This window comes from Sprattus sprattus, assembly GCF_963457725.1.
Source record: "Sprattus sprattus genome assembly, chromosome: 4".
In the NCBI taxonomy this organism is placed as follows: Eukaryota; Metazoa; Chordata; class Actinopteri; order Clupeiformes; family Clupeidae; genus Sprattus; species Sprattus sprattus.
In genome coordinates this window covers 31,893,179-31,919,332 of record NC_137923.1, presented here as the reverse complement: position 1 = coordinate 31,919,332, position 26,154 = coordinate 31,893,179, and the positions used below count along the sequence as shown (strand labels likewise).

The window sequence follows — 26,154 nt, the reverse complement described above, 5'->3', positions numbered from 1 at the left end:
ATCCTTTTCTTATTCCTCTTTGATGCCAAGCTAAATCATTTGTTTGTAGTTCCTTTGTTTGCTCAGTGCCGTCTCTCCTCCTCTCCATGTCTGTAGTGTGTGCAATGGCCGTGCGGAACTGTCTGGAGTGTCAGCAGCACGGTCAGCCTGTCTCGGAGAGCGGCCGCACTCACAGATCCATGCCTGCTCAGGCAAGTATGCAGCCAGTGTGCTGTCCATTCACTTCTCCTGTCTCGTTAATATGTAGGAATTGCTGGATGCTGAAAATAAAGAACATAAAAGGCATTGATTGGTAACCGGTGCTTTTCTGGAGTGACAGTGATAGTCCACACATACATTATTCCTGTTCCTCTATTATTTATTCAATACTAGACTGATTCATATGATGCTGTACTAAATTATACTGTACAGAGATATGCCACAGTACACCATTAACAGATCACTGTATGGTCTCAGTAACATCATCAAGTCATTGTATTACTCTCCCGCTGCAAAGTTTTATTGTGATAACCTGGACTGAAGCACAGTATTGCTATCAGTTACACTGGACAGGGCAGTTTGTCTGTGGCCCCCGGATTTGATCTGCAGTGTTCCTGGAAGATCTCTCCGGCCTTCCTGAAAGTGTGGTTCAGACACACCATCTCATCCATTATTCAGAGGCTGCAGACATTACATTAACTGACCTGCTCTCCAGTGTCATATTCACGCTCAAGTGTGCAAACATTAGGATTATGTGTTAACTAAGGGATAATGGCTGTGTCCCGTTATTCAAAATATTGGACGAGGTGGAGGCAAAGTTTTCTCCACCAAGCCAACTTTAGTTTGTAGTACTACTTTCTTCTTGTCTGGGAATTCCCCGCCCCTTCACTGCATTTCATTTGCTCAGTTAGTCTGGCCAACTCCTCAATGGAGGTCCACTTCACTCACGTAATTTGACACGCCTTTAACCAATCAGACCAACGATACTATACAACGATACAACGATCGGTAATAAAGCAAACACATCTTTTTTCTGTATGAATTGTTCCAGAGCAGGTTTCTGTTCTATTTTCAAAGAAAACTTGCCTTTGAAATCATCCAAGACAGCCGCGAGAGCAGTATATAGTTTACTGTGCTTTTCTCTTAAGTTTCGCTTTTGTTACGGTAGACGTGGTTATTTTAAATACACCAATGGCGCGACAGGTAGCCAAAAGCCAGTTTGTGATTGGCTCCAAGGACTCTGGAAATCTTGAAGTGAACTGCTATCCTAAGTTTGCCAGACCCCCTTCAGAGGCTAAATCAAATTGGCCGGAGAAGAGGGGCGGGACTTCCCAGACTAACTTTCTTCAGTAATACAAGGGACGTTTTGCTTGGTTACAAATGATTCCATTGTTGCTAAGCCCAAATCCTTTAGCTTGATAGCTGTTTCTGATTCTATGCTAGCTTGCTAGTTCTCCAGATAACATGTTTACATTTACAATTAGTCATGTTATTTAACCACGATTTAAATCACTTGTTCATTCATTAGATGTCTGACTACATACTCACTGTAGTAGCCTCTATTGAAGGACAGCGTGTCAATCAAATGTTATTTACTATGGTTTCTTATAGTTACCCTTTAAAGTTCTAGAGCATTGATATACTAGAACTGCGATTCAACTTTTTACCTGATCACCTTCATAGGTGTCCTGTTATACAGAAGTATCAGGACACCTGTCAAGCAATCAGAAAAGAGTATTTCTTGTCATTGGGGGATAAATGCCAATAATGAGTTTACCACTGTAGTAGTTTTACATTAATTCTAAAATCCAAACCAGCTGGCTTATTCTTTCTCATTGAGCCTGAACAGGTTGATAAATGTAGAAGTGTGTGTGTGTGTGTGTGTGTGTGTGTGTGTGTGTGTGTGTGTGTGTGTGTGTGTGTGTGTGTGTGTGTGTGTGTGTGTGTGTGTGTCATTGGTGTGACCACAGAGTCCAGTGGATATGGTGACTGGAGGAATGTCTCCTGTCAGGGACATGGACCGGCTCCTGCAGGACATGGACATAAACCGCCTGCGCGCGGTTGTCTTCAGAGACATTGTGAGTTCACATATGCTCACTAGACTGTGGATCGGGCCCAATTGTTCTGTCTGAGCCCAACCTCTAATGCTTACAGTATGCACGCAAACATTGGTAGACATGGCAACAAGAGATATGTGAAATAGTGTGTTGAGCGGCAGAGGCAGTAACCAGGAGATGGTGGTTAAATAGTCCAAAAACGTTGCAGTTTTATTTAGGCTGCCGGCAGGTGACAGACAAGACGCACATTTAACACTTAACAGAACTAGCTTTTCAAGGACAAACAGTTAAACAAACAAAACAAATAGCAATCCTACTAACTCGCAATAAACAGCTTAGTAGTTGAGTATAGGCATCCTCTCACCTCAGAGGCCAAAGCTCGACCGCCTGCCATTATTGGGATCCAGGTTATATGAACCCTAACTCCTCCTCCCAGGAGTTAACCATTACATTTTAATCAATCATCTAGCAGACACATTATTACTCTCTTAAACATGTATCATGCATACAGTACTTCCTAGTTGTCATCGTCATATGCACAACTTTACTCAATAGACTTTAAGCAGCCAGATAAAATGTCAGTATTCCCGAACGGGAGCCAATCACCCGTCTTAGATGGACCAGTCCAGTGTTTGGCGCGAGTGCGTGAATAAGGAACGTTGTTTCAGATGTGCTCTGCTTCGGTTACACGCTGGATATGCTGCAGGTGAGCTCCGTGATTTTAATGTCCTTTCAGTTTGGTAGTCCATACGTGATCCTCCTCACAGGCTCACCCAGCACGGCGCCATGCTGTTTTACCCGCAAATTATGTTCACTTTGGTCCTACCGTTCATGACGCATTCACCTTCCAACCACTGCACATTCATTTATCCCCGACAATATCCCCAACGTCTCTCTCGCTATTTAAAGTGACGGCGCAGAATTAGCTCCGTCACAAGATATCAGACAAATTTTTTGTATTGTTCTGCATGTTTTAATACTGAATTCTATTATATTACACTCTATTATAGTGTTTTTGTCTGTGTGTGTGTGTTTGTGTATTTGTGTGTATGTGTGTGTATGTGTGTGTATGTGGTTATGTTCCAGGAGGACAGTAAGCAGGCCCAGTTTTTGGCTTTGGCTGTAGTTTACTTCATCTCGGTGCTAATGGTGTCTAAATACCGGGACATTTTGGAGCCTCAAAATGACAAAAGACCTGTCCAGCACAGCCAGTCCACCAGGAGCACAGGTATGCCCCAGTCTACAACACAACTACAGGACACCCCTTTGATGAATAACACATGTAGTGGAGCTTAAACACATACTGCTAATGCTTAGCTAGAGAGAGCATTGTAAATTGCAGTAAATGGTATGCGAGATCCATTAAATAAAAGCAAAATCTCTGCAGCAGTTTGTGAAAGCCTGGTACAAATGCTCTCCATCTCTGCATCTAGAGAGCCTCTCTTCCGGTCTGGACCTAGAGAGTAATGTGTCGCTCCGCCGGCGGGACTCGGGCATAGGGGATGAGCAAGCCTCCGTGACCCCCAGCAGCTCGCAGGGTCCCGACGCAGTCTCAGAGGCACTGTCCACGCTGTCCCTGGAGGTCAGAAAAGGTCAAGAAGGAGCTGGCGAGCGCGAGGCCAAGGGCAAGAATGTGAAGGACATCCTGCGCAGCCTGGTCAGCGCGCCTGCTGATGAGATGATGGTGGACCCCAGCTTACTGCCTCCAGCCTTCCTCGGGGCTGTGGGAGGAGATGGCGTCCGAGACCAGGGTTTCAAGTTCCACTCCTTTGACAGGTTGGTCAACATAGAGATAAAGACAGCACAGAAGAGGGCACCTCTCTGGAAGCACTCCCCCCCCCCCAGTTCTTGTGTTAAGGCCGAATTATGCTCTGTTTTAGACGTAACGCGTAAGCACGTAAGATACATAACCCCCCCTTGCGCGGTAAAATATCCCCCCTTACGTGCTTAAGTGCGTCGCCCAAAATTCCTGACTATGCGACTAAAACACTACGGCCCTACACAGCTCGCAAAGGCTGTGATTGGCCGGCTACCACAGCCTTTCACAGAGTCTCACGTTTCCGGGTTAATAGCATACAGTCTTTTTTAGACCCAGACATTTTTTTAAATCATGAATACCCTGCAGATCGTCTCACAAGCCGTTTCTTATGGATTAGGAACAAACATAACAGAAGAGGTCCGAAGACATGAACTCCTTTACAAATCCTCTTTAAACACTTACAGGACGCTCAAATTACCGCGAATATCCCACTCTCACCCGCGATTGTTTGGAGAGAATGTTCACGAACAAATAGGTACTTTCATATTCATTTTCCGCCACTTGTGAGTCATGGTGATATCTTTCATTGAGTTCATATTGACGTGAATCCATCAATTACACCAGCGAGTTTGATAGAATGAACCCGGTCTGCTCATATACAAAAGTTAACAGTATCCTGCCGTTACCTTGTGGCCAGCACCATTGTAGTTACAAGCAAGTGACAACATGATGAGATTCTCTAGCCGTTTACCACCTCATCTTTGAATAATGTTACTCATAAACACATCGTTTTAAAGCCTGTCGCAGTCATTAAAAGATGTCAATAAACGAACTTTTGCGTCATGTGCTGTCTTTTTCGCCACTGGTACTGAATTGCCAACATTTGTATTTTGTGTAACACATGTATTCATAACATCAAGCCTTTCGCCCACTACACTTTCATGCTCCGGTAAGTTTTTTCCTTTGTCCTGATGCAATAAATAGGCTTACTTAACTCAAAATAAATCTACAGTTCTGGCGTCAATTTGCTTTGCAACACGGCTCACAAGCCTTGCAACACGGCTCTGCGTCTAAAACGAACCTTAAATCAAAACTTGTCTAAAACAAGTTCCTTGTGTAAATTACGTGCTTACGTGTTACGTCTAAAACAGAGCATAATTCGGCCCTTATTTGTATACATTTTGTTTCACGCATCAGTGAATTGGGCTGTGGGATATATCCTGTGTTTTTCGAGGCTGAACTTCTGATCTGCCTGTCTGATCAGGTAATCTGGTTAAACACAGAAGCAGTGATTGTGAGAGGAGTTCCTCTCTATCAGTGTTTTCAGATGCAGGATCAGGCCTTGTCTGTGTGCATTCTCACTCACTCAGGCTCACAGCTTCTAGTCAGTTACCTGCTGAAGAGCACACAGGCTGTTTTGAAGTCTTACACAGGAAAAGCGTTTTTTGAGCAGCGGGAACGGCCTACTGTCAGGAGTGCTTTTTGAAGCTGCTCTCTTTTCATCCCCTGACTCCCATCATCCCCTTTACCTGACTGTAGCATTTGATTGTTTGTTTGTGTGGAGAGAAGCAACAAAGACCCTGACTGCAGGAGAAGCCATCAAAACAGCACAAGCATCAGACATGCACAAGCAATGAGTAGGGTTGGGGTGAAGGGGGAGGAGAGACTGAGACAGACGGACAGAGTGGGTGTGTGTGTGGGTGTGTGTGTGTGTGTGGGTGTGGGTGTGGGTGTGTGGGTGTGGGTGTAGGGGTGTGTGTGTGTGTGTGTGTCTGAACTGAAATGAGTCTGCCTGCATGAAGCCAACTGTACTAAGCTGATCCCTGCTATCTCCAGTTGAGAGTTTTTATCTCCAGGCCTGGATGTTGGGCTTTTGCTGCCCAGACGCTTTGAAAGGGGGCTGCAGACGCGCGGAGCAACTCCAGTAAATTAGCCCCTCTCTGGGAGAGGGAGAGACAGGGCTGGGAAACCGAACTCCACCGTTACTGCCTATAGGATGGCCCCCTGTGTCTGGTTTGCATTTGAGGCTTTGTCTCTGAGTCAGGCAGACACAAAGCGAGTGGGAGGAGGAGGAGGGCGGACGCAGAAAGCCTGAGAAAGACAGAGGATGGTGGAGCACTAAGCAGCCTAACCTCTTTTCCTGCAGAAACACCTAGTCAAAAGCTCCCATGTCAGGTGAAGGGGCTTTACACAAGCTTAGCCACACAGCCTCCACTGCCCCCTCCTCTTCATCCCTCTCTCTCTCACTCTCTCTCTCTCTCTCTCTCTCTCTCTCTCTCTCTCTCTCTCTCTCTCCTCCTCCTCCGCCTCTCCTCCTCAGACAGAGGGTCTCTGGGAATCTGTAAGGCCAGGCCTGTGATGTGTGTTTTATCTGAGGAATGCTTTGTCAGGCATCAGAGCGCTGCAGAGCGGTATCTGGTGGGGATTACCCTGGCTCCTGCCGCACTGCTGGAGAGGATAGGTTCACAGCTCCGCACGCGGGGGGACAGGAGGCTGCCCAGCCCCGAGCCCCGCGCTAACCCCAGTGCAGGGCCTCTCGGATGGGGTTGGGAGGCTGGCGCAGACCCCCTTATCACCACTGTGGATCCACCAGACCCCCACTATGGAGGTGCCTAGTTATCTTGATGGCTCTTGGTCTGGTCTGTTGTCCTCTGGTGTCTGTCTGTCTCCTTGATTTTTTTTTCTGTTAGTCTTCTACTCCATCACTTCTCTATGCAACTCTTACACTCTCATTCCCAAATGCTTCAGCCATTTTAAAATGCACTAAAGACTTTTTAATATCAAGGGTCGTCATTTTGCACATCACACTGAAGGCCTGAGAAGTGTACGTCAGTCTGATCCGCCCCTCAGCTGGCTCAGATTGACATTCTACCCCAAACGCTGAACATGGGAATCCTTAGTGTCTGCTACTGGATTTATGAGCGTGATGTGTGGGGAAAGCGGGATCTCACAGATAAAGGCTGGACCAGGGTCAGGGGTGAAGTATCCCCCTGATTTATTTACTCCCAGCTCCAGCTCCCCGCTTTCCCCCAAAAGTCTTTCTCATCCACGGCTGTTTGGACATGATGGCTACAAATATTTGCCAAGGCAAAGCAGAGCTTCAGTTAACATTGTAAATATGGTCATGTTGTATGTTGCTCCACTTTTTATTTTAATGTCACACAGTGTTTCCCTTTCAAAGCTAAATTTGAATATGAATTGAGAACAGGTGTGTCTATCCAATCTATGAAATGGGTTTGGTTATGACTGGAATCTAGTACATAAGCACAAACCACCATCCTGCTAGCAGTAACCTGTTTTGTTGTGTATACATTATCTGGTGTTATCTGGCAGCTCGTTTCCCCCCTCAGTCAGCCTAGCTTTGAAGAAATGAACTTCTGAAATGCAGTCCTTAAAAAGATTTAATTGTGAATTCAGTCTTGCTTTGACTTTAACCTAAATCTCCATTGTAGTCTCAGAACTTTCAACTCAGTCACAAAGAAGTGTGCTTTTACCCCACTGAATGTCCTCTGGTTGAGGTCTTTGTTGTTCTCACTATCCAGGAATGAACACCAACTGGTCCCCAGCACAAGGCTATTTTGGTAGCAGAGGAGGCTTGTCAGGCCCAGAGGATTAGGAGAGGAGAGATCAAAGACCTTCACAGACCCCACATTCCCGCCCAGACAAACCTTCACATGAATAATGCACTTTACCACCTCCAACCACTCATTCACCTGCCTGTACCGCTACTCAACTCCACACCATCACCAGCGCTAGAGTTATCGATTAGTTATTGATAAGCAACAGTAAATATGTGGCGCACACAAACACACACACGCACACACAAAACAGACTAATGCACAGGTTCCCTGACATTAGTGTGTGTGTGTGTGTGTGTGTGTGTGTGTGTGTCTGTTTGTGTGTCTGTGTGTGTGTGTGTCTGTGTGTCTGTGTCCGCTCTGAGGGGGTAATGGAGCTCTGAATTATTAAAGACTCAAGCCCATGAACAGATGGACCCAGACAGAGCCCTCTGCACTTCAGCCCCGCCACTGAGTTTCCCGTCAAAGACACACCAGGGCCGAGGGAGTCATTTTAGTTTTATATGTGGTGACATTTTAAGTTGCAGTGTATTTTCTTTTGTGTATTTTAGGGAAATTAAACATGCACTGTAGCTGACATGTATGATAGAAATGTTATTGACAGATTTTCTCCATAAAGCTTGAACAAACTGAATTAAAAAAGTATTTGACCCTCACCGCTGACCTGGCTGTGATTTTATGTACAGCAAATTTTCAGCTACAGATCGTCAGTTCTGATGGACAGATAGGTGGTGTTTTTATGTAGGGTATCCTGCTGTTACTTTATAGCTGAGACTTCATGCCTTTATTACAGTGAAGTAGCACCCAGGGAGGGGCATTTGTTGGGGCTAATTAACTTGCTCATGTAAAGTGACAGAAAACAGTGACTTGGTGCAAGCCATGGAACAGATGCCTCACACAGCACAGCAGGAAGCCAGGAGTCAGAGGGATCTTTGGTAGTCATTCATATTGTACCTCAAAGATTATGTAAGGCTTCTGTGCTCTTGTAGTTATTTTTTAGTTGATACATTTGTAATGGACATATCATTTGGATACTTTTGTGGGGGCTGAACTGGCTTGAGGCTATGTAAGCTGATTTGAGCACACACCAGACCACATAAAAGGGTAATATTGTTGATATAATATATTTGAAACATTTAGTTTTTCATGAAGATTTTCTAATATGTTTTTTGAGCCTGGTTTAAATTGTTTCTACAGTATGGTATTGTATTGTATTCTATTTCTCCTCTTTCCCACACTGTCCCAGGCATACGTTGGTTATGTGGAAGGACACGTGCCTGTGTGATTGCTAGGACAAGGAGCTTGTTTGACTGGGTTTGTGATTACCCAATGCTAACCTGTCATCAGTGATGATAAAGGCCTCAGCCTAACTCTTTGAAATGTCCTGCAAACTGTCAAAGCCTTGACTCCTGATAGCTAGTTCTTCTTCAGTGTCTGATTGGATCCCCCCCCCCCCCCACCCCTACGTTAACCTGCCTCACAAGGCACAGCTTTCAGAGTTACTGTTGCACCCTGAGCCCAGACCTCCCCCTCACTGTTTACACTATGGTGCGTATCTGATGGACATGATAACTACAGAATCGTTTCACTTGAGCTTATGCGAGTGAAGTCGTCTGGCTAAAGAAAGGCCAATCTTGACCCACTGCCAGCTAAAGAAACCACTGGCCCTCTCTTCCGGCACCTCTTGAAGACCCTGGCAATGTGGGTGTACGGGGGCTGAATTGTTATGTTATGACTGAGGGCCACATCATGAGCTCCGGCTCTGATAATTAATCAATTTGTCGGAGCAGCTGATTGAGAGGTGCAAGGAGCCCATTGATTGCAGTGAAGACGGATGCAGTCATTACTGGATGCTACTGTGTCAGGGAAAATAAGTCCCTAATTACATCCTCCGCATTAATGTTCCAGCAGTGAGACTCACGAAGAATATGGCTGAACCACATTTCATACAGAATTGAAACCAGTGCAAGAATTCTAGTGCTTGAATATTATATTTGAATGGTTTTGTTTTGAAATGTCTCTCTGAGCCAATTGAACATTAATTTGGTTTAAGCACTTTTAACTGCAACTCTTGTACGAAATGTGCTATATAAATAGAGTCTTACTTACAATAATTTACTTACTTACTTACTTACTTACAATTGACCTGTGTTTGTGTTTTAGGAGTGTTGTAGTAGCGCCTAAGAAGGCGGGAGGAGCTCCATCTCCAGCCAGTGTCTCAACTGCTGTGTCCAACCTATCAGCCTCTGCAGCAGGTGGGACCCCTGTCAACGATGTGGCCGTGGTGTCCAGCAGTGACACTACCCAGAGTGCTTCAGCGGAGTCTGCCACAGGTGAGCCACACATGGCACACAGCTAGCCACAACATCTCAAGAGGTTTCCCCTGTAATCTCTTCCTCAATACTGATCATGTCCTTGCATTACATTTTACATCAGTGATGCTGTTCAGAACTACTAAAGAGACCTTTGGGGAACATTGTGAATGAATGAAAATACATGTAGAACATTTCATGTAGATGGATGGATCAGTCATCTAGAGAAAACACAGAAGGACGCCAGACACAATGTTGATTTGAGATGGAATGAGAATAATGAATATGATGAGAAGTGGCCATGTGGATTAGTCCGTCGGGTTAGTGTAACTTCCTCTGTTAGTGATCTTTCTGTGTGTGTGTGTGTGTGTGTGTGTGTGTGTGTGTGTGTGTCTGCATGTCGTACGAGAGCAGGCCCCACTGATGGAGGCAGTGGAGATAAGTTAATTTGGTGTTGGGTTGGTGAAGTGGCTGCTGCTACTGTTGATGGACCTCTGTCCTCAGGCACACATGCGGCAGCTTAGAGAGAAGCCGTCCGCACGGCCACACACTCTCTAGTGCATTCCCCACACATTCCACACACTAATCTGGTCCCCTGCCATTCTGTCAGGTCTCCCAGTCTCTCTGAAGGATTCATCACGAGCACATGCATCCACTTCTCAGGATGTATTAAATGGATGTTATGTAGAACCTTGGGTTGTTGGTTCTTCTTTCAAGAACAATAACTAAAGAACTGCTTAAAGTAAAACCTTTTTTGGGGACGTCTTGTAAATAAGATAATGGTGATTACTTTACATTTTTTCACTTTTAACTTTTTGAGATAACAGAAAATATTCAAAAACTTCATTTAGGTGGCTTGCACCTTTGCTTAACTGTCAACATAATAATAATAAAAAATAATAATCATAAACATAAACATAATAATAATAATAATAGTAATAATAATAATAATATATCACATTTATATAGCGCTAATAATAATACTTTATATGTATTACATCAAGTGCCTTTCGAGACATCCAAGGTTGCTTCACAAAAACGGAATACATTCTCCATGGCCGGATGGTGGTGATGAGGGGACATGATGCCTCTGGCGGGGTATAGCCACAGCGCTGCAAAGGTGGACAGTATTTTCAGCTGACACTGGTAAAGGAGAGCCTCAAAAGTTTACAGGCTGATTATTGAAGACCCTTCATGATGAGAACACACAACTCTGGTGCCGTTTCTGTCAGGATCTGCAGGATTTGTGTCAGTCCCAGTCTGTCCACTGTGTCAGTGAAGGGAGTCGCACAAGCACTACCTCTCAGCCTCAGTAATCCACTGCTAGTATGAGGGGGTCCAGTGTAGTCAGACAGCAGCAATCCAGGTCGTTGATGGTTTGTTATTAACATGTTGTTTTTTTCATGTCAGCTTTCTCTGACTTTCAAGTCCTCCATCCTCCCTTCCATCTTTTTCTATTCTTTCTTCCATGTCATGTCTATGTCTTTCACTTAACCCTCCTGTTCTTTCTCTCTCTCTCTCCCTCTTTCACTCATTCTCTCTCTTCAGAACATCTCGTCATAGTGACATCCTAGCATCATCTTAGCTTTCACTTAAACCACCATAGCAACCCCTTAGCAACCACCATACCAACCTAATGACCTAGCAACCTAGCAACCAACATAGCCACAACCCCAACTACCATAGCAACGACCTTGCAACCACTTTTGTTACTACCCTAACACCCTCTCCTTCTATTTTGTTCTTTCTCTTATCCATCTGGTTAATTTCTTTATATCTCAACTGTGTATCCTCTTTCTTAGTATTTCACTCTCTCTCTCTGTCACTCTCTCTGTCTCTATCTATCTATTTATCTTTATGTACTTATTACCTTCCTAGTCACACTCCATACTCGCTCTCTGTTTATCTCTCCCCTGTTCTGTCTTTCTGTCTTTCAATCCAGCAGTTTTTACACAGCTCTCTCTCCTCTTCATTTTTGCCCTCCTTGTCCTTTGACTTTTTCTCTCTTAATGCATTGAATTGTGTAAAACGTTTTAATCTTTCTAATCTAGTTTTTGAAATGGCTTAATTCACTTACAGTGTTGTTGTGGAAAGGTGTTTTAGTGGGAAGGCGTTTAATGAAAAGGTATTTAATGGAAAGGTATTTAAGAGGCACCAGGAGACCCCACCATTTTCTGTTATATCATATTTAGTTTCCTTAGGCATCGTCTATGTCATTTAGTATCATTGTATATCCAGTGTTTGTTGTATGTTAATAAATGTTTCAAATCACATGCACACATTAAGCTTTTTCATAGGAAAGCATCTATTGGTATCAGTACAATCTGGTTAGTATCCCTTCTAAGAGAATAACGTTGTTTTTTGCTGTAATGTGCTTTTTGTTGCCAGTTTGTGTGTGTGTGTGTGTGTGTGTGCGTGCCTATCTGTGCGTGTGTGCGTGTGTGCGTGTGTGCGTGTGTGTGTGTGTGTGTGTGTGTGTGTGTGTGTGTGTGCGTCTGTTAGTAATGAGCTCTCTGGTTTCCAGCGGTAGCTGATCCTGGAAGCGCCAACCTGCCATCTGTCCCTGCGCTGTCCCCAGCCAGCCAACACACCACCCCTAGCATGAGGTGATCCATCTACTGAGGGACAGGAAGGCCATGGGCCACCATCAAAGGCGCACCGCTCCTTCCTTTCTGTTCTCCTGTTTCTTCTCATCTTTACTTAACCTAAATAATGTTTCTCATTCTTAATATTATAAAACTATATTACATAATATTTTTCTTTTTTAAAATTTGTATTCATTTGTTTTTTATGTTGATGTATATACTTGAATCCTATTCCTACTACTTTGCTGCTTTGACAATTGAATTTCCCTCAATACAAGTTTATCTATCTATCTATCTATCTATCTATCTAATAATAATAATTCCTGTTATTCTTGTTATTTATTGTATGTTAATATGTATTATGTGGCTATCCTTTTCCTCTCCTGCAGTATATCTGAGAGACTTGAGAATGCTTTGGAGAAAGCTGCACCGTTGCTGCGGGAGATCTTTGTGGACTTTGCCCCGTTCCTATCTCGCACGCTGCTAGGCAGCCATGGGCAGGAGCTGCTCATAGAGGGCACAAGTGAGTCCAGCGCATCTCATGCCATCCCATGCCAGCCTCTACACTGGGCAGGGCTTCACTGCATAGAGCAATGTGTTTCAAATCATCAGAGGAGTCTCCACAGAGGAATAGCACATGCCACATAGCAACAACACAGTGCCTTTTGCACGTGATTTGAGCTGAATGCAACACACACACACACACACACACACACACACACTCACACACACGCTCACAAACACACACACACACGCTCACACAAACTCACACACACACACACACACACACACACACATACACACACACACACAGACTGATATCACTGTCTCAGATTTATGATCCCTTTACCATTTGTGCTTACACACACACACTCAAACCCTCTCTCCCTCCCTCTCCATTAACACCTTGTGGTGAGGCGCAGAGTGCCAGTAAATATTCCACATCGCCTGCTCCGTAATCAGATTTAAGCCGTAAAAAGCAGCTGAAGTATCTTTTAACTAACTGATTATAACAGCACAGTGGCTTTATAGAGCAGAAGGTCAGAGGTTGCGTGCCTAATAAGAGTGTTTGGGATATGTGCTGCCCGCATACAGAATGGAAAGTTGATTGATAGCTGCAGGGAGCCTGTGGTCAAACAGTATCGCAGAAGAGAAAAGGTCAAAGTGCCATGCCCCCCCCTCTCTTCCTCTCTCCCTCCCTCTGTCGCTGCGTCTCTGTGCATATGTAATGAGCGTCAGCTTCTTGGTGGCAGATAGTGTGGATCAATAGGACATATGCTTGCCACATTTCCCCCTGTAATACAAGGTCCAAATATGTATTAGTTTACAGTAACATCATGTTCATTCATTAGGGGCATCGATACTTTTGGGCCCAGGCAATATGTCGCTGATTTAGGTTTTAGTGTGTATGCGTGGATACATGTGTGTCTGGATGCCAGATTTTCATGACATTTGTCATTTTGTAAATGTACTTTTCTTTCTCTGTTAAATATTGCTATTGTTGGGGTGTAGTATTTTATAATTGTTTCTTATGTCTCCTGTGTCTGCCTCTTCCTGTAGGTTTGGTGTGTATGAAGTCAAGCAGTTCTGTCGTGGAGCTGGTGATGCTGCTGTGTTCACAGGCAAGTCTTTATCTTTTCTCTGTTACATGCACCTCTGTGTTCTCTTTCTCCTTGTTTTCATTTCTTCATCTAAACACACACACACACACACACACACACACACACAGTAAATCTCCTTTAACCATCTAATTTCTTATCTGGGCCCCACACCCCTGTACTATATCTCCACACCTCTCTGCGTTGGCGCTGAGGCTTCCGGAGCCGTGGTGTGTGTGGAGTGGTTTTAATGGCCCTGGCAGGGCAGTGGGGGTCAGGGGCCGTGACCTGGCCGTACACCTCTGACCACGCTCTGCTCTCCCTGGCCTCTCTGGGCTGGCAGGATAATGTTGAATTGATGTATCCGCGTATCGATTGCCCTCGCTGGCTGTTTTGTGCAGGGCCAGGAATGCCAAGTTTATTTAGGCTTGGCTGATTGAGGGTACGGGAATACAAATGCCGAATTCATAGCAGGTGAGCACAATCAATGAGCCACCGCATTGATTTAGGAGATCAAGGCTAATGGTCCTTTCTAACAAGGCCCTCCAGATATACACACACGTACACGCGCCATTGTGCAGCGATGGCAAATAAAGAGGTTTTAACTAGGTGACAGACACACACACACACACACACACACACACACACATACACAAATGCACAAATACTAGCCCATTTTCTCAAAGCTCCACTAACCCCAGTGCCATAGATGCTTCATTTTTTTGTTGTGCGTGTCGGCATCAGGGGGAGATAAACATGCCTGAAATACAATCAAATGAATGTCATCTCCCCTATCCTAATTTTATCACTTGTTTAAAAAAAGCACACTTACACAACAACCAAAATAAAAGCCAACGTCTCTACCCTCCTTTCCCTCCCCTCGCTGCTGAATTATGCAGTTGACTTCCTCTCCAGCGGTAATATAGAGAGAGATTACCCATCAGCCGGGTGTCAGTGGCCGCATACATTTGGGGAAGTGGGGCCTGGGGAGAGAGCGCTGAACCCCAACAGCCCGCAGCAGAATAAATGACACGCTCTAATGCCCCTATTTGTCATATCTGTCATGCTGTTGTTTAATGCTAATCTAATCAAAGGTGGGATCTCTGTGCACCACCACACACACAAGCGCTCTCACTCTTACTCTCTATCTCTCGCTACTCACACACACACACACACACACACACACACACACACACACACACACACACACACACACACACACACACACACACACACACACACACACACACACACCCACACACCCACACACACCCACACACCCACACACCCACTCACACACTCACACACTCACACACTCACTCACTCACTCACTCACACACACACACACACACACACACACACACACACACACAGTGGCCTGAATAGGTGGGGTTGAGAGAGCCCCAAGCCGCACGCTGGCCCAGTGATGCAGCAGCAAGCTTGGTGCTGATTGCTTCAATAAATCATCCTCTCCAAATTCTCTCACAGCCCATGCAAATGCCATTTTATAGTGGGGGAAGCGCCCTAAGTTGAGTCCGCTGGAGTGGGGGTGGGCTGGACCAGACTAGTGAGGAGGGGCTGGGGGATTGTTCCTCCTAAATGAGCTTCTCTGTTTGCTCCAGCTGAAATTACACACAAGACTGTCGCAAAGCCATAATTACTTTCTCTATAATTTGCTCTCGAATTTTTTGTTCGTTTTCTCCTTCTGGCTCTCTCTCTCTCGAAGAAATGATTAATTTCTGCCTTGTTCCCAAGGGTAAAGAGGACCGATTTCAAGATCCTTTTTTTTCCCTCTCACACAGCTAAAGACAATCTGATTGAAAAAAGAGCAGTCGGCCATCTTGTGGATGTACTCTAAACTAAGGAGATGGACCTGATTGATTTTTTACCATCTCATTCAGGATGGGGTTGGAGCACGTGGGCACGATAGCATCTCTAAGAATTCTTTAATTAATTTCCCCTGTGACGAGATGGAGTAGGGCCAGGGTCAGAGTTCAGGGGTCGTGGTCACTGAGGAGTTTTTAATCACCGGCGAAGAAAGCCAGCCGCACACAGCTCCCTTCAGATGGCCATTGAGAGAGGGGGTGCTAAAGCACAGTTTGATGGCACCCTCTGTTCAACCAGCCACAATTAAAGGACCATTTTCTTTTGTAACATTAACTGCAGCCTGCTTCATTTTGTGCAGCCATATTGATCCTGTGTATAGTGCATATGTTGACTATAAATATGATGACAAGGCTGTAAAGGCTGCTATGTGCTATTCATGTGGGCATAGCCAACCCTTTTGTGTGCTGTGGTAACATCCATTGTAATGCTATTGATTTGCCTTTGAGTTGGTGGAGGATTTGTGTGAGGGTAGGTGCTACAGCGGTGGGTTAGTGGTAGCTGGACAGATGCTATTGATGCATCTGTATGGCTCAGACTTACTTACTTATCAGAAGAATCTATCAGAATACCGTCACCCAAGATGGTTTTGTAGCTTTGGTTCATTGGCGTGCATACTGGTCAAAAACTCTTCGCCAGGCCCTTTTAGTCATGGGAAGGAGAGAGCCTTCACGTTGAAACCCACCAAACAGGGACGTGTGGTGGTGGTGGTGGGGGTGGTTTGACAGAATCACGGCTATCAAAACATCTACTCACTCCGGGTAATTGCAAGTGATGGGCCCTTTCAAAATGGCCTTGCATATTACATGAGTGTCTTTCTTGAGAGTCCTGGCGCTGCCACTCACGCTAGCGTTGGCTCTTTAAAAGGCCTCGTTATCTGGGCCGCCTAATTTCCCCTGACAGGCCCTCTCTGGCCAAAAAGGGTTTAGATTTACAGCGGCTCCTGGCCCGGCCCTGGATATGAGCGAGCTGAGCTGAGCAAGCGCCTAAAGAGCATCTCAACCCAAAACAGATTAATATATGATGCTGGGCTCCAGTCAGCGGCATCCATAAGGAAGGAAGGCAGAGAAATCATGTCTGCTGCGCTGCGCTGTGACAGAGAGGCTATCGCCCCAGACACCGTCAGATAAATGTGAGCGAGGGGGCCGCGGCTGGCTTCCGTAGATCACTGCTTATTGTCCGGGCCTGCTGTCAGGTCATCTGTTACTTTCTGTCGTTTATCACCATTGCAGATGGAGAGAGCCAAGGAGAGAGACACAAGAGGGAAGTAGTTGTAGAGGGTGGTGTAATTGTATTGAGATGAGATGATTGGTGTGTGTGTGTGTGTGTGTGTGTGTGTGTGTGTGTGTGTGTGTGTGTGTGTGTCTCTACATGCACATGTTGTGTGTATCGCTGTAGTGTTTTGGTATGTGGAAGAATGGGCACACACTCAATAACATAGACTGAGAAGGAAGGCCATTTGGGGAAAAAAGGTGTTTTAATCATATGTTGTATCATATGTGTATTTTTTTTTATATTGCTTGGTCTTGAAAACAATATCCTGTCTAAAAAGCTCTTTCCTCGATGTTTAACAAAAACAACATAGTGGTTCATGTTCCACAGTGGATGTTGTTATTGTGAAGTTTACCTCAGAAATAATGATCCAACTAAGATTCATAATTTATTATTCAAAGATTTGGCAATTTAGTACATTGGCTGTTTTTTCTTTGTTTTTCCCACTGATGGTGTACATGGGGAGGGAGATGCTGTCTCCATCTTAGGAGACAGAGTTAGCCTGTTAAACAGATGGGCATCTCACACAGTCGATAGGTAGCGACATTGACTTCCCTTTCCCTCCCCCCAGGCACTTGGCTTTTCTTGACCTTTCACCCTTGCCCTAAGGGCTAGAAATAGAGAGTGGTGGGTGCGGAGGAGTTTAACCTCCCTGTGGGCATGGCAGCTTTGGGGTCGATACCCTGACCCGAGGTAGTCCCACAGCGGCACAAGGGCAGCCAGTGTCCAGGTTACTCCATCGAGCCCTCACGACACACTGATGGCTGGCCAGTGTCCAGGTTACTCCATCGAGCCCTCACTACACACTGATGGCTGGCCAGTGAACAGGTTACTCCATCGATCACTCACTACACACTGATGGCTGGCCAGTGTCCAGGTTACTCCATCGAGCACTCACTACACACTGATGGCTGGCCAGTGTCCAGGTTACTCCATCGAGCACTCACTACACACTGATGGCTGGCCAGTGTCCAGGTTACTCCATCGAGCACTCACTACACACTGATGGCTGGCCAGTGTCCAGGTTACTCCATCGAGCACTCACTACACACTGATGGCTGGCCAGTGTCCAGGTTACTCCATCGAGCACTCACTACACACTGATGGCTGGCCAGTGTCCAGGTTACTCCATCGAGCACTCACTACACACTGATGGCTGGCCAGTGTCCAGGTTACTCCATCGAGCACTCACTACACACTGATGGCTGGCCAGTGTCCAGGTTACTCCATCGAGCACTCACTACACACTGATGGCTGGCCAGTGTCCAGGTTACTCCATCGAGCACTCACTACACACTGATGGCTGGCCAGTGTCCAGGTTACTCCATCGAGCACTCACTACACACTGATGGCTGGCCTGACTTTGCTGGATCAGCTTTTATTGGCTTATTATGGCCCTGTGACACGGCTGCTGGGGAAGACCGAGAGGAGATCATTCATTTAGAGAGATATAGAGGCTGCTATACTGGAACCACTATGATGAGTCAACTGGGACACTGAGACACGTCTTCCCTTGCTGTTTCATTCAGTAAGGATTTTTGGAAAGGTTTTACAGTTATGTTTGCTGATGATGCTCAACTCTAGGCTTTTAAAATCTTCAGAGCCTAGAATGCTTATTAAGTCAGGCGAGCACAGGAAGAAAAAAAAATTAGGAGAGAGGTAAGAGTAGAGGAATGTGCTGGAAAAGCGAAGGCTGAATACTTTTGCCCCCTTGACCCTCTAGGCTGGAGCTCAGTCCTGCTGAGAAGCATAACACACACAGAAGGTTCAAGAGCAGTGCAGTGGCCGTGTTGTCTTTCCCCCTCCCGCTGCACCTCTGCTCTGCCTGCCCCCCCCCCCACCCACCCCCCCCCCCCCCCCCTCCTCCTGCGCTCCACGCTCTGGACAGCGCCCCATCTGAGGCTCGGGGCTCCCCTCGTGCGCTGCATTCTTTGAACATGGAGCTCCTCAGAGGCCCAGGCCAAACAGCCCAACACCAACTGGCCCTTAATTCTGCCGGTGTCCTGCCGATGCCAGCTATGCAGCCGGAGGGGTGCGTTTCCTGTCGAGAAGAGAGGGCTAGCCGTCCTGGGACCTCCTAAAACTGAGTGACTTTTAATTCCCTTCCCTGACTGTTTTACCGTCGCCTAGCACAGCCGATCGGTGTTATTTACACAAGATTTCTGTGTCTGTCCAGAATGCAGCTGAAGGGATTTATTTTTTTCTTCTCAGGGCTTTGGAGTATTTTTGTTGGTCAGCGTAGTTCTCTTGCATGTCTCTGGTAATGTGCTTGTACATAGTATAACCACTGTATGGAATAGTTTCATACTGTGCTAAGCGTAACATTCCTCCATTTATGCTGACTTCATTTTTATTATGCTTCACACTTTATGATGAGCTCATGGCACTATGCAATATTTTACAGGATCAGGTTGACGGTGAAAATGTAAGATCATTTAATTATCTTTCTCAAAAGGCTTTTTTTGTAGCACCTCAGTTGTATCTTGTGAGAGGACTGTGCTGGTTCTTGAGTTTAGACTGTCTCCGTTCTTTAAGAGTGTAAGACATCAATGGTGTGATTGTTTGAAAAGTCTGATCTGCATCATGCTCAGGATATGGGCTGGGTAAATGTTTGTTCCCTAGTGCTAACACCCCTCTGCAGATTGCAGCAGCTCACACAAAAACACAGGCCACTGTGTCCTTGGGAAATGTATGTTTTCCTTCAGACAAGATCTGAGAACATACATGTGGCCTACGGAGTGTTGTTGCAGACACATCCATAATTAAAGCGTCTTTATGTGCTGTCAGATGGCATTGTGATAGGGGTGGGGCACAGCAAAGGAAACCAGCCCGTCAGCTCTCATATCCTTAACTCGCGTGACAAAAGAGACCATGTTTCATCTGACACTGTTGTACAAATTACCAACCAACAACCATTTTTTTAAGATCTTATGCAGAATCACAGCAAAGAATGTTGATTCCGGAAGGCAGTGAAACACACATCCAAACACGAAGCCACACGTCGGAAGTGTCACTTGATTTAGATATGAAATCTGGGATCTTAGCTGGCCATCTAATCGATGCTATGTGTTGGTTGAATGTGATGAAAGCCAATGACATCAAGTGCAGTGCCTGCTCATATGTCATGGGAATCCTGAGAGTTTCCTTAATGAAAGCGCCCCAGCTCTTCACTCTCTCTCTCTCTGAAGCCCAGCAGTGTGCAGGCCTCTTCTAGCCATACTGGAAAGGCTGTTCCTCCATCAAAGGCTCACAGTAGCTCTTTTATATCATCAGATCGGGGGCCGCTGCATCGAGGATCGGCCGCAGCCCAAAGCGCCTGTGTCTTGTTACAGCCCCCAGCACACCCCCTCCTTGATTGATGGCTTCTCTGTGTCACTACCGTTCTGATTCTCCTCATGTGCCCGTGCAAGAAAGGAAACAAACAAATACTTGTGATTGTAAGTGATGGAGGCGAGCGAGGTGAGGTGAGCAGCTTGTTTATGCGATGGTGAGGAGAAGCAGAGGCAGGCGTTTGGGCTAGTGTGTAGGGGTGGGTGTAGGGGGCTGGAGAGGGTGGCTCTGGGGGGGTGGAGGGGTGGTGCTGGGGGGTGGAGGGGAGCTCTGTTTTTCCTCAGCTTTGTTTGGCTCTGGCTGTAATTACATGGCACCCCCATCAGTGGTCATTAATGCTCCGTTACAGAGGCAAAGGTGCCACAGGCCTCGTCAGACCAAGACTAAACACTACCAGCAGTGCCCAGCAGCACTCAGGGAGGATGGCTGACTACGTACCATTTGTCACACATTTAAAATGGCTGTTCAAATATTACAACAACATTGTACACATTTTCAGATGTCTAAGCAGTTAGGAATTAAAGAACACAAGTTCTTTTTTTCAGTTTTTCTTTTTAAAGGCCAATATTTTATCAGAGCAGAAACTTTTCTCCAAAATCATTCTGTGGTCCTGTGCTATTCCTTGGTGCTTGATTATTCTCTGAGCGCTCCCAGAGTTCCAGAGTGAGGCGGCGGGCGGGAGCAGCGCAGCAGCAGGCCGTGCCCTGGAGCTAGAGGCCTGGGTCCTGCTGCTTTCCCCCAGGGATGGCCTGCACAGCAGCTGCTCGCAGTTTCTCTCTCCAGACTTTCGGGATCTATCTGTTCCTGCTGTTCTCAGTCTAGTCTTGGTCTTATGTCTCCATTTATCTTTTACACATGCTCTTATCAGCCTGTAAAATCTTTCATTCTTGGTGCCATGAGCAGTTGTCTTTGATTCACTCATGCTCGTTGTTGGCACTGATAAACATGCACAAGTCTGCTTTCTTATACTGTACATCCAGTATACCTCATTTGTATCTTTCTGCTGGACTTCAATCATTTAGCTTTTTGTAGTTTGAAAACAGCAGTCTATGCAGAATGTTCTGGAGGATTTGCAACCTTTATTCTTTTTCAAAATAATTGATCTAGAGATTGCTACTCCGTAAAATGTGTATCTTCAGGGTGATCTTGGATCAGGTAGGGTGAGGGTCCATTGTGTTAAATGACAAAAATGGATCGGAGGGAGCAGTTTCCTTGACAGCGGGCAGAAGTGACTGGGTGGAGGTACCTCTGATAGGTCAGGGCAAAGTTGAAAGGTCACAAATGGCTCCTTGTATCCTCTCATCAGGGAAACGTTGGAGTGGCCTGTGGTCGCCATAAAGCCTATCAGAGACACAGCAAAATCCAATACCAATCAGGGAGCTGTCCCTCTCCCGCCTCTAATCGCACTCTCACTACCTCTCTGATTTGGGTCATTGGCTCTTTTAATTAAAAAATAATGCCTCTTCCCTTCTCTCTCAGTTGATTCATTTATCTATTTATTTGTATGGTGTGCGCTCAATGAAAAAATACGTTGCTTATATTTTCAGTAATTCACGATCTAAAGTCCTTCATGTTCTGTTTATCCATTGTCCCTCTTGTGAGAAAGGAATAGTGTAACATGGAATTTTAGATCCTGGCTGCGTCACTAAAAAAATCAAAGGGGTAATAGATTCACGTGTGAGATTGGGCCTGCACTACCTTCCACATGTTTCTTAGTGTGCCCTCATACTCTCGTCAGTGAGCTATATGCTGCTTAGTGTGCCCTCATACTCCCGTCAGTGAGCTACATGCTGCTTAGTGTGCCCTCATACTCCCGTCAGTGAGCTACATGCTGCTTAGCGTGCCCTCGTACACCCTTCAGTGAGCTACATGCTGCTTAGTGTGCCCTCATACTCCCGTCAGTGAGCTACATGCTGCTTAGTGTGCCCTCATACTCCCGTCAGTGAGCTACATGCTGCTTAGTGTGCCCTCATACTCCCGTCAGTGAGCTACATGTTGCTTAGTGTGCCCTCATACTCCCGTCAGTGAGCTACATGCTGCTTAGTGTGCCCTCATACTCCCGTCAGTGAGCTACATGCTGCTTAGCGTGCCCTCGTACACCCTTCAGTGAGCTACATGCTGCTTAGTGTGCCCTCATACTCCCGTCAGTGAGCTACATGCTGCTTAGTGTGCCCTCGTACACCCTTCAGTGAGCCCAATGGTACATGCTGCACTGTTTGTTTTTTGTGTCATTCTATTTCTCACTTACTCACTCACTCACTTACATTTTCCACAACATCTGTTATTCTATCTTAGGACAGTGTTTATCCTAGAGTTTGTGCCGTAAACAAAATGAGTAACAGCAAAAAAAAACGCAAGCATATGAAACACCCACACCCAAGGGCATATCTACTGTGGTGGCACAGGGTGGCATCTGCCACCATAATGGCAATGCCTTGCCACCCTTAATGCCACCCTATTTCGACTTGTGATCATATTTTTTAATATACGTTTTTTTTGGTGACGTTTTATGCAAGTGTTGCAATGGTAAACGTATCACAAAATCCAATCACTTCCTACTCCCACTAAACAATGTATAGTCCTTCACATTTGCCAGTGAAATGAGATTCCTTTCCTTGATATTGATTTAATACCCATTTTCACATCTTTCACATGGCTATGGCTATGTATTTACCTTTAAAAACTAATAAAAGTATGCTTACAATTACTGTGATTGTGTATATTATAATTTATTTGAATGTAATATATAGGCCATTCTACCGAATTGGTGCAAAGTCAGGTCGGAAATATTTGGATTTTTTTTATGTTTTATTCCCAAAACTTTGTCCGTATGTATATTGTACCATATCTAAAGTACACTTATCTAGTAAAAGAACAGTCAATTTTTATATTGTATTTTCAGAATGTGTTGGAATGTTTTTCCTCTTCCAAAAATTGTCACTACCGAAACATCACATTTACTATAGTAAAAAAGTATTATTATTGACCTGTTCAGATTGTGTTTCCTTCCCTTCTCTGAAGAGTATTTTTTACAAATATTTCTTGAAGGTTTTCACAATGAAATCCATAAAAATGAATTTTTTACCAAATTTTCAAGTTCAATTTATACAATTCATCAATATCTAAGTGCAATATTTCTTTGTAAAATGCTAAATACTGATCATATTGATTCCAGAGTTGTTCATTGATGAAATTGAACATACATTAATCCAATCAGTATCATAACATTTTAGTTGATTACTCAATATACTTAATTTTTTACAAAACATCCTGTGTTTCGGTAGTGCTGCACTGTTTCGGTAGTGACATCCAGTGTTTCGGTAGTGACTGCACTGTTGGATGGATGTTCATTTCTCTCCCAAAATCTTCCAAAAGGTGCTCTGGGCCGCCCTTTAGTCCACACAACACATTTATTTAAAAATTATGGGATTGAACTACTTACCAATTCATTTTGTCACTACCGAAATCATCTGGTCACTACCATATGTTTCGGTAGTGACTGTTTCGGTAGTGACAATTCTAGCTAACTTTAAGCATAAATAAAGAATTCTAACAAGCACACGGCATGCAAACACATCTTTGAAGAGGTGAACACACATACAAACATAAGATTTTCCATGAAACCCCAAAAGGTTTACTTAATTGAAGAAAACATGCGTTTCGGTAGTGACAATTCTTAAGGTTACACGTCGATTTTCAGACTTTGGAACACATTTATATAAAAACTATGGGATTTAGCTACTTACCATTCAACCATGAGGGTCAGAGATGCAGTGTCACTGCATGGTCAAAAATGCAGAGTCGTGGCTAAAACACAGGCTCAGCCAATGGACTAAAACTCTTGTGTTTCGGTAGTGACATGAAAACTAGGGACATGATTTTTTGAGTATAGAAAATTGATTTAAAAATTAAACCCACAATAAATCTAAATATTCCAAGTTCTGTTTCAACCCAATCATAAAGATCTTTGAAATTAAATCATTGAAAAAAATCTAAAAAAATTGAAAAGTGTTATTTAAAGGCATTGAAATTTAGATGTCAGGGTTGGGGACAGCTACTTCCCAATAGAAAGTACCCTATAAATGATGATTTTGTATATATTTAGCTTATCACTATCTCATGTAATGCATTGGGTTTATATAGACCATAACATTTTCTAATTAAATATCTATGCCTAAATACCTAATTGTTTTGTAAATAGTTTTTATTGTTGAGGGACTGCATATTACACGAATTCGGTAGAATGGCCCATATATCGCATGTGAGTGTGCAGTTAGCTTTGATTTTCCTACCCCTTTTATTTCCTAAGAATCCTCTTGATCCCTCCGTGCCCATACCTGAGTGAATCCAAACTTGCCTAATTGTAAACCAGCTAAAGAATATGGGTGTTCGTCATATACTCTGTAAGTTGTTGCCACTCATGTGGATTCCTCCCCCACAAGAATGTATCACATTTGGACCACGTTCATTAACATTTAAATGGTCAGCCTTTTCTGTCTGTAGACCTTTTATACCCAGGTTGATCCCGTAAAGTTCACCTTCCTAACACGCCCCACCTAATACCTTGAACCAGACCCCAGACACACCCCTTATGCTAAGCTGAGTATTTTAGCATCCTGTTACTGAAATGTTACCTGTTAGAAGATTCATGCAGAAGGCTTTGTTGTTGATGTTGTTGTGTGTCATCCAGAAAGACTTTTTCTTCTTAAGACTATTTCTTTCCGTTTGTGCGTAAGGATGGAGGTTTGGAGAGAATGGATATGAAGCAGTGCTGTGAAGATTGGCTCTGATGAGATGGTGTTCTAGAATGGGGATGGAAGCTGTAGCTGTGTTGGGGGACTTTTTGGGAATGAGTAATGATGTGCCAGTGTGTGGTAATGATCTGCACATGGGGTTATTGTGTACAATGATTCTCTCCAAACACTTTTTACAACAGGACTTAAGTCAAACATATAAATACAATACAGGCAGAGTAAAAGCCTACTTATTTTGCTCTCATTCCCCCCCTTCTTTCCCAAGGACAGTGTTAAATATCTGGATAAGAGAATCCATGTGTCACGCTTTCCACGGCTGCGTTTTACAACTGTGGGAAATGGCAGGTGATTAAATGTAAATTATTAGTGGTATGAAACCATCGGCTGCACAAGTTGTCTCAATAACACCGTCCACTAGAGGCTGTAAATTTTGCCCCGGTTTTCAGTCCCAAAGCCATTTCCCCTCTCATCCCAGAAGATTCCAAGAGTGCTCTGCCGTGGTCGGTCTGGACAGCTTGTTGTGCTTCTATCCCCCGGTTCAGCCCGTGGTGCTGAAATAGTTTGGATGGTTAGAAACATATAGGCTGAACGCTGGTAATGCTTCTGTGGGGATGACAGGCCTTTGAAAGATTGTTGGTCAGGCTGTGGTGGCTTGGCTGTTTGGACTAACACCTGCAGGTTTAACACTCTAGCGGTTTAACACGGTGAAGACGGCAAAGCGGCTGTAAAGCCTCCATAAATACACCACAAGCACACCACCCAGGGACTACATGGGTTGTGATGATCAGGCGTTCCTCTTTCTCTTCATCTGTATTTTTCTGAACTTTTATGTTGTGAGTGTGTGAGCAGTCAGGGCCCTGTTATGCTGATGCATTACATGAATGTAATGGTTATGTATTTCTCTGTTTCAGGAGTGGCAGAACTCGATCCAGAAGAATGCGGGCCTGGCTTTTATTGAGCTTGTCAACGAGGGCAGGTGAGGATCACCAGATCATCTCACCTCAGGCTCCTCTCAGAGCGGGCTCCTTAACATCTCTTCCTTTCTG

At 44.8% G+C, this 26,154-nt stretch overlaps 1 protein-coding gene across 1 annotated transcript in view; it reads left to right on the top strand.

Moving 5' to 3' along the window:
• The window catches only part of lrba (LPS-responsive vesicle trafficking, beach and anchor containing), a 222,424-nt gene that overhangs the window by 68,704 nt on the left and 127,566 nt on the right, over nt 1-26,154 (top strand). Inside the window, exons 26-34 of the mRNA XM_080837053.1 lie at nt 97-191; nt 1,950-2,057; nt 3,123-3,264; nt 3,470-3,812; nt 9,537-9,706; nt 12,210-12,291; nt 12,660-12,793; nt 13,831-13,892; nt 26,020-26,084. Coding sequence (XP_080693179.1) covers nt 97-191; nt 1,950-2,057; nt 3,123-3,264; nt 3,470-3,812; nt 9,537-9,706; nt 12,210-12,291; nt 12,660-12,793; nt 13,831-13,892; nt 26,020-26,084 — 1,201 coding nt within the window. The remainder of the gene's footprint in view (nt 1-96; nt 192-1,949; nt 2,058-3,122; nt 3,265-3,469; nt 3,813-9,536; nt 9,707-12,209; nt 12,292-12,659; nt 12,794-13,830; nt 13,893-26,019; nt 26,085-26,154) is intronic.